At 49.0% G+C, this 8439-nt stretch overlaps 1 protein-coding gene across 2 annotated transcripts in view; it reads right to left on the bottom strand.

Annotated features, from left to right (window-relative positions):
• The window catches only part of Chrna3 (cholinergic receptor nicotinic alpha 3 subunit), an 18833-nt gene that overhangs the window by 8207 nt on the left and 2187 nt on the right, over window positions 1-8439 (bottom strand). For both annotated transcript variants that reach the window (XM_028781565.1, XM_028781566.1), the window contains exons 2-5: window positions 8065-8204; window positions 7915-7959; window positions 6415-6524; window positions 336-1347 (exon numbers count right to left, since the gene is read on the bottom strand). In XM_028781565.1, coding sequence (XP_028637398.1) covers window positions 336-1347; window positions 6415-6524; window positions 7915-7959; window positions 8065-8204 — 1307 coding nt within the window. The remainder of the gene's footprint in view (window positions 1-335; window positions 1348-6414; window positions 6525-7914; window positions 7960-8064; window positions 8205-8439) is intronic.

Below are 8439 nucleotides of genomic sequence, written 5' to 3'. Positions count from 1 at the left end.
CCTCCTTCCCCCTCCCCTCCCCCTCCCCCTCTCCCTCTCCCTCTTTCCCTCTCTCCCTCTTCCTCTCTCTCCCCACTCCACTCCCCCTCCCCTCGCCCCCTTCCCCCCTTCTCTTTATCTGAGGAGGCCAAAAGAGGGTGTTGGTTTCCCCAGAGCTAGAGTTATGGGCTTGTGGGCCATCTGACGTGGGTGCTAGAAACCAAGTTTGTATCCTCCCCAAGAGCAGCAAGTCCCCGTAATTGCTGGGCAACCTCTCCTGCCCCTAAGAGTCTAATTTCCTAACCTCTGCCCTATGCATCGCTGCACAAGGAAGCCATAATAAAAACCATAGTTACCTCCTTAGCTACATTCTGTGCTTTCATATTTTCAGCAATATACTTCACACTTTGGATGGCTTCTTTGATTTCTGGTGACAGAGCAGAGAGGGACAACACAGCATTGACAGACTCAGAGCTGGAGCTTCTTGTGAGGTTGGCACTGAAATTTGAGATTTTTACTCTACGGTGGTGGCAGTAGCTACATGTCCCATCTTGGCATGGGTAGCCTTCCTTGCAGCTTTTGGAGTCTGCACGGCTGAAGCAGTTCAGGTTTGAGAGCTCAGCACCAGAGAAGGTCCTCATCTTTGGAGCGTCTCCCTCGCTGCTGGTCGGCCTAGTCATAAACATGACCCTGGGGAGCAGGTTCAAGAACACGGCCTTGACCCAAGAAGGCATCGTGTGTGTGGTTGGAGTTCTGTAGTGCACATTGAGCACAAAGACTGTAATGACGATGGACAAGGTGACAAAAATCATAGTGAAGAGAAGATACTCCCCGATCAGGGGGATGACCAGAGAGGTGGAAGGAATGGTCTCAGTGATCACCAGGAGAAAGACGGTCAGGGAGAGGAGCACAGAGATGCAGAGCGTCACCTTCTCCCCACAGTCGGAGGGCAGGTAGAAGACGAGCACGGTGAGGAAGGAGATGAGCAGGCAGGGGATGATGAGGTTGATGGTGTAGAACAGCGGCAGGCGGCGGATGTACAGCGAGTACGTGATGTCTTGGTAGATCTCCTCACAGCAGTTGTACTTGATCTCATGTTTGTAGCCCGGAGCTTTAATGATGGCCCACTCGCCACTTTCCCAGTAGTCCTTGAGGTTCATTGTGGAGCCAATGAGGACCAGATCGATCTTTGCCTTGTCGTAGGACCAGGAGCCGAACTTCATGGTGCAGTTTTGGTAGTCGAATGGGAAATAGGTCACATCGATTTTGCATGAGCTCTTAAAGATGGCCGGAGGGATCCAGGTCACTTCTCCTGTGTACTTGAGTAGAGCTTTGGTCTTGTCATCCACCTGGAAATCCCCATCGGCACTGTGAAGACACAGTGGGGCACACAACTCACGGTCATCACTCTATACCACCCAGCCCGGCTTCCCATACTGCCGGCAGGACGATGACAAGTGACAATTTGTAAAACAAGGAGGTATGAGCACACAAAGGACCGTAAGAGGTCATTGTGCCAACTGCCCCGTTCTCCAGTGGAGATACTGAGGTAGACCTCCCCCAGCAGTGCTCCCCCACCTTGGTTGTCCACCCCCCACCTCTCCTGGCACATGATTTGCCACACTTGTTACCCCTACCCCAGTTTCTCCTAATACATTCTCCGCATCTCCTGGACTCCCCACCACACACTGCCATGGTGGTCATATCCCAGTACATTCCAGAGTGTTAATTTCTAGATTGATGTTGTAGAGATTCCTAAGTACCCAAAATGGGCCCCACTGGGCTCTGAATTTGTGATGAGATGAATGTTGTCCTAGAGATGGGTGTCTCATCAGCCTTTGGGACTATTAGTAGGCAGGACTTTGTTAACACCTCTATAGCCAGTCTCCACCAGGTGTTCTATATGTGTGAAACCCCAAGGCAGACCTGGGAATGGTTCCATGGGCCAGCCATAGGTGCTTATGCTGTGAAACTCACCCTAACAAGGGGGCTCATTTTCTCCACTAGACCCCAGTTCTACCACTGCCCCCCTTACCTTCCAACACTGCTCTCCAATAAAAGACCATGTTGTCTGATTTCATTGAACACCTTCAAATCAAACCTAGCCAGCAGATCCTTTCACTTTCCTCTCTAGCTGCCTCCACTCACTCCTTCCCACCCCGACCCCCACCCCATATTTCTACTCTATCTTTTGGCCATGAACACCTGCCTCTCTTTTTATATAGGTGATGCAGTTTTCATAGAATCATCCTGTGAATGTTTATAAACCGACTTTGTAACGACAGAATTGATGACAAGCTCGGTTCCCTATAGATCTTGTATTCAGCATTCCATCTCGTGGCCAAGAGAAATCGTCTGACAGAAAAGTCACTTGGTTTCACAAGTGTCCTGCCTGCTGAAGGATTTCTTCCTTGTCGATAAGGGCATGCTACTATAGCTCAGGCTAGATTCAAACTCACTATCCTTCCACCTTAGCCTCCTGAATGCTGGGATTACAGGTGTACAGCACCCATGCCATGTTTATTGAAGGCTCTTGACATCTAGGGTCAGCTCGGTGGGTTTCTTTGCTTGCTGTAGTGCGAGGCATTCAGGGTTTTCATGCCCCTTTGGTTGTCATGTGAAAAATCTAAGCATCAAAATTCTAAACAATGAGGAATGATTTTATATTGCTGTTGGAAAGCAGTGTTCAGGTATAATTCAGTCTTCCCAGCTGGTCTCTGTCCTTCCCACCCACACAACTTCCATTGAGCAGAACAGCTGTTACATGAGACAACTCAATGCCTAAGCCCCAACCCATGTCTCTGGCTTTCTCTACCAGCTTTTCAGTCTCCTTCCTTCTTCCCTCCCTCCCTCTCTCCCTCCCTCCCTCCCTCCTTCCCTTTCTCCTTCTCCTTCTCCTTCTCCTTCTTCTTCTCCTTCTCCTTCTCCTTCTCCTTCCCCTCCTTTTCCTCCTTCTCTTCCTTCTTCAAGACAGAGTTTCTTTGTGTTGTCTTGGCTGTTCTGGAACTCATTCTGTAGTCTTGAAACTTGCTCTGTAGACCAGGCTTACCTTAAACTCAGAGATCCTCCTGCCTCTGCCTCCTGGGTGCTGGGATTAAAGGCAAAGGTTACTACTGCCTGCCCAATGGCTTGGCTGTCCTGGAACTTACTCTGTAGACCAGGCTAGCCTCGAACTCTCGAACTCAGAAATCTGCCTGCCTCTGCCTCCCAAGTGCTGGGATTAAAGGCATGTGCCACCACTGCCCCAGCTTTCTACATTCTTGACCCCTCCACATTCTTAATCCCTGATGACTCTGGAGGAAAGGAGCAGTGGGAGAGGACAGAGCTCTATACAGTCTTCAGATGGGCTCTGCTTCGGCTCAGTACAACACCCCATCCCCAGAGCCCTATGAGAGCTGAACAGAACCTTGAAGACCCTACAGAATACAGGGCCTCCTGAACAAAGTTACTTGGGGTATCCAGGCTCAACAAAGGACAGGGAAGTAAGGAACCTACCTTCAAATCCCAGGGCCCAGCCCAGGAGTTGGCAAACTATGGCCACAAGCCTTCCCGTGCTTGCTAGTTTTATGTCAACTTGACACAAACTAGACTCATCAGTGAGGAAGGAGTCTCACTGAGAAAATGTCTTCATAAGGTAGGGCTGTAGGACATTTTCTTAATTACTGATTCTAGGGGAGGGCCCAGCCCATTGTAGATGGGACCACCCCTAGGCTGGTGGTCCTGAGTTCTATAAGAAAGCAGACTGAGCAAGCCATGGGAAACAAGCCAGTAAGAAGCACTCCTCCGGCCTCTGCACCAGCTCCTGACTCTAGGATTCTGCCCTGCATGAGTTCCTGTCCTCACTGCTTTTGATGATGAACTGTTGTACCAAAGTGTTTATGAAATAAATCCTTTCCTCCCCAAGTTGCATTTGGTCATGGTGTTTCATCATAGCAATAGTAACCGCTAAGGCATGCCCCTCCATATTCCCACCATTTTTTTCTTTTTCCATTTGTGTTTGGGTTGTGCAAGTGTGCATATGCAAATTTGTGTGTATGTGGGCACATATGTGGGGTGACCATGTATGCAGTACATGTAGAGTCTGAGAGCAATGTCAGGAATCATCCTGGATTGTTCTCTCAGCCTTATTCATTGAGTCAGGATCTCTCAGTCAAACCTAGAGCTTACCCAAAGTCACTTAATCAAACCCAGAGTAACAATCAGGTTCACTTGTGATGGTAAGGTGGTCTGGAGAGCTCCTGTCTCTGCCTGCCAGGGCTGCCACACATACCTGGCACTTACATGGGTTCTGGGAAATCCGAACTTTGGTCTTCACGATTATATGGGAAGTGCTTTAACCATTGCCATGTTCCCAACCATGATCCCACAAGTTTCTACCGGAACAAAGTTGTTGATATTTGTTGTCAATTGAGTGGCTACTTTGAGCTACAAGGGCAGAGTTGAATAGTTTTGACAGAGGCTGTATCTGCTCGAATTCTAATTTTCAAAAAAGTTAATTTTTCTTATATTATTATTGTTATTATTATTATTATTATTATTTATTACTGCCTGGTCTTGCCAGGATAGCTGGACGCCTCTGCTCTGGCCCAGTTGTGTCATGTCACTGAAGATAACGCTGAAAGTCAAAGAACAGGGTTGATTTGCTCAAGGTCCATGGAGCATCTGTGAGCAGAGTCTAGACTTTTCAGGACATCAATCCTCAAGTAAAGCACCAGCAAACTGTGTGCGTACTCAGTGGATAAGTACCAGAGAAAGGCCAGCCCTGCCCCAGCGGCTCATTCCTGTGGTCTCTGGGATTCCTGTTCACTTGTTACAGCCACAGAAGCCCCTGCTTGTGTCTGCCCATACCAGAAGGCCTGTTTGCTGAGCAAGTTGGGATTTTAAAATGTGTACTACCAGGAGTCACAGAACACAAGGACCCAGCAAGGAGACTAAGATCTGGCACAATGTTTGCCACATGGTGCCCTTGTATTTGTTGACCAAACAAGTGGCCATAAACCTAAATGAAAATCTCTACCCATCACACATATGGAAGGAGTTCAAGAACTGGGTGGCAACAGAGACGAAGAAGCAACAGCCGCAGGAAGGGTCTGAGCTGCGTTACTGCCGGACCCTGTGAGTTGGTTAAAATGATAGAAGACAGTGGAAGTGTAAGGGATTACCAAAGGTCCTTACACACAAGAGAAGATTATGTGTGGAAATGGAGCAAGGATCGAAAAAAAAATCATGACAACAGAGACTCTCAAAAGCTAAACAACGGGACCTACGATAGTAGGACAAGCCCGCTATCCACACCGTCAGCTTGGGTTCCGGAGTCCCGTGAATGTCAGCATCTGAGGGCATGGAGCCAGAGCATCATGAGACCCAGGGGCCAGGTAGGACTAGCTGCTGAATGGGGGTAACCTAGGGGGAAGAAAATAGGGTCTCAAGGTACTAAGAGTGAGTTCTAGGGTCAGAAACATAGAAGAAATAACCACCTCTTGAAGAAAAGGATCATACAGAGAAGCTTCAATGATACCCACTTATAAACTCAGCACTAAACACTGTACCCCCAACACAAGTAAACAAATGTAAAGAAATCATTACAGTGAGGATACACATGGGGTACAGTGAAGCCAGTCAGGGCTGACGCAGCTTTGTAGAGATCTCAGAATTCCCAACACGCCATGCTCCACAAAACTCTTTCAGAACCACTCAGAAAAAGTTGCCTATGTCAGGAAATGGGATGATCAGAGACTGATAAAAACCCTTTGGGTAGCCATGCCAAAGAACAAGCCACTTACAAAAAAAAAAAAAAACCAGATAAAATAAATATAAACTTTAGAGAAGACACTAAAAAAACAAGAAGAAAATGTTTTGATCCCAGGAAGATGTGTGTTTAGCAGTGCCGATTCTGGTCTCTGGCTTAGGAGCCTGAGACAGCCTATGAGTCTTGCCCAGCCCTGCCTTTCTCCCATGAGTATTCTCTCTCATAGAGGGTGAGACAGCCATCTCCTCCTATCCCTGCCTGCAGAGCTAGTATCTGGTGCCACGTGCAAGCCCCTCCCCTGCCATCCCAGATCCCCCCCCCCCCATACACTGGGGCTGCTCCAGCCTTATACCCAACACCATAGTTAGTGAGGTCACCTCAGTTACCCATGGCAAATTCTCTGCCTCCCTGGACCTTCTCTGCTGTAGATCTGTCCCTCGTTCTAAATCCCACGTGACCTTCAAGGCCCACATCAGCGCCATTTCCTTCCAGCGGCTTTCTCTGGTGACCTTTCCCTTCTTCCAGCCACACATCGCTCTCTTAGGAGTCACTCAGCATCCTGCCGCTCTGTGGCTCACCGGCATCATGGTACCCACTGCATAACAGATGCCCAGTGCCTTCAGGGTGAACAAGCAAGCAGATCCCTTCTGCCAGACCAAAAGAGTATGGGGCAGCCAGCTCCTTACTTGTTGTAAAGCACGATGTCTGGTTTCCAGATCTTCTCTGCAGGGACACGCATGAACTCCACCCCTTGGTAGTCAGAGGGTTTCCATTTCAGCTTGTAGTCATTCCAGATCTGGCCAAAGGAGAGAGGGAGAAGACTGGAAAAAATCAGCCAGGTTTTCTCTTTCCTGACAGACATTTCTTTATGGCCACCATGGTGACAAGCCACCCCTGCTTTGGGTCACTGAGCCATTTCCCTGCTGCAGAAAATGTTGGCCCAAGGGAGTAACACGGGGGCATCAGGACAGACAGACAGACAGCATGGGCTAAGTCTGCAGGTTGTCGCTGCTGTAGAAGTCAACCTTCAAGACTGGGGAGCCTAATCCTTATCAACCAAACGGGAGTCATTAATTATTGACTTCTCCGATCATATTACCCAAGGTGTCAACCTTTTGGATTTCTACCAGGTTCATATATCAAACTCCTATGTTTTTTTTTTTTCATACTTTGAAGTCACTCTCCAGCCAGGTGTAGTGGCATGAGGCTGAGGCAAGAGGGTTGTGAGTTCAGGGCCAGCTTGAGTTATATAGGGAGTCCTAGACCATGAGCTATGAGGCCGTGTCTCAAACAGGAAACGAGAGGTTGTCCAGTGAATAAAGGATTTGCTGCAGAAGTGTAAGGATCCCCGGCAGCCACACAACCCCCCCCCACTTCATAATCTCAAGGAGGCAGAGATGGAACCCCTGAGGGAAGCGGAGTCCCTAGACCAGCAGAATCATTGAGCTCTAGGGTCAGTGAGACACCTTGCTTCAGTGAATGCTAGGATAGCTGAGCTGGCAGATGGGTCACCGTTAGGCTGCAGAGTCACGATGTCTCCTAAAAGATCTGGCCAAAACCTCCCTGGGGAGGACATGTGGGACAAGCTTATTGCCTCCTCCTGAAGGACACCAGTGTTCTGCCCCTGCCCTATCCACGATGCAACAGAATCCATCTTTGGTTTTGCAAGAGAAAAAGAAGGATGTTATTGCAACTGTTACCAGAACTGGGGGTTACAGTGTGTGTGTGTGGGGGGGGGGAGGTTGAGACAGGGCCTCACTGTGTGGTCCTGGCTGGCCTGGAACTCATTTTGTAGACCAAACTGACTTTGGTTGCTTGGTTGGTTCATTTTGTTTTTGAGACTAAGGTCCCTCCACATAGCTCTAGCTATCCTGGAACTTGCTATGTAGATCAGAAAGGCTTTGAACTCACAAAGATCTACCTCCCTCTGCCTTCTGGGTGCTGGGCTCAAAGGCTTGAGCCACCACACTCAGCTGTTCAGTTTTGTAGTGGGGTTGGAGAGAATTCTCTCTCCAGGCTGTAGTTTGTCTGTCTGTGATGTGAGTGAGGAGTCAGTCCTCAAGAGCAGTGAGGCGACCCTGTCTTGGGTCTAGGAATAGTGCCCAGTCCAGCCCCGCTTTTTTTTTTCCCCAGCAACAAAGCAATTACCACCAGGGGGCAGCAGTACGCAGAGCCTGGGTACTTACTTGCTTTAGCCACAGGTTGGTTTCCATGATCTGGTTTACTTCATCCTAGAAAGCGAGATTGAAGTTGACAGGTGACTGACCAAAATAAGACAGACTGCAGACAGACTCCCCTCGAACCTCATGGGCACATCTTGTGACCCCAGCACTTACCACCTTCACCAGCTGAGACATGGACACCTCAAACTGGATGGTGACTGGATGGGACACGTTAGCCACTGGCCGGATAATCTCGTTGTAATCTTCGAACAGGTACTGGAACAGGCGGTGCTCAGCTTCTGAGGCACTGGCCACTGAAGGAGGTATCCCTGTCAGTCCCTGAGGAAACGTACCTCTCCCGGGGAGGGCAGCCTGCCCACAGACTCCTGTCTGCCAGGGTACTCTGCAAATGCAGGCTTCAGGCTAGTAATGATCCCTTAAAGTTACAGACTGGGAAATGGAGGTCACCGCACACATTCAGTGGTCTAGAAGCCTGAGTTCTGAAGTTGGGTACATCTAAGGAAAATCACAGCAAACCCGGGAAAGCTG

The sequence above is a fragment of the Grammomys surdaster genome, unplaced genomic scaffold, assembly GCF_004785775.1.
Source record: "Grammomys surdaster isolate TR1022 unplaced genomic scaffold, NIH_TR_1.0 472, whole genome shotgun sequence".
Taxonomy (NCBI): Eukaryota; Metazoa; Chordata; class Mammalia; order Rodentia; family Muridae; genus Grammomys; species Grammomys surdaster.
The sequence above is the reverse complement of the archived record's forward strand: the minus strand, read 5'-3'. Positions and strand labels throughout refer to the sequence as shown.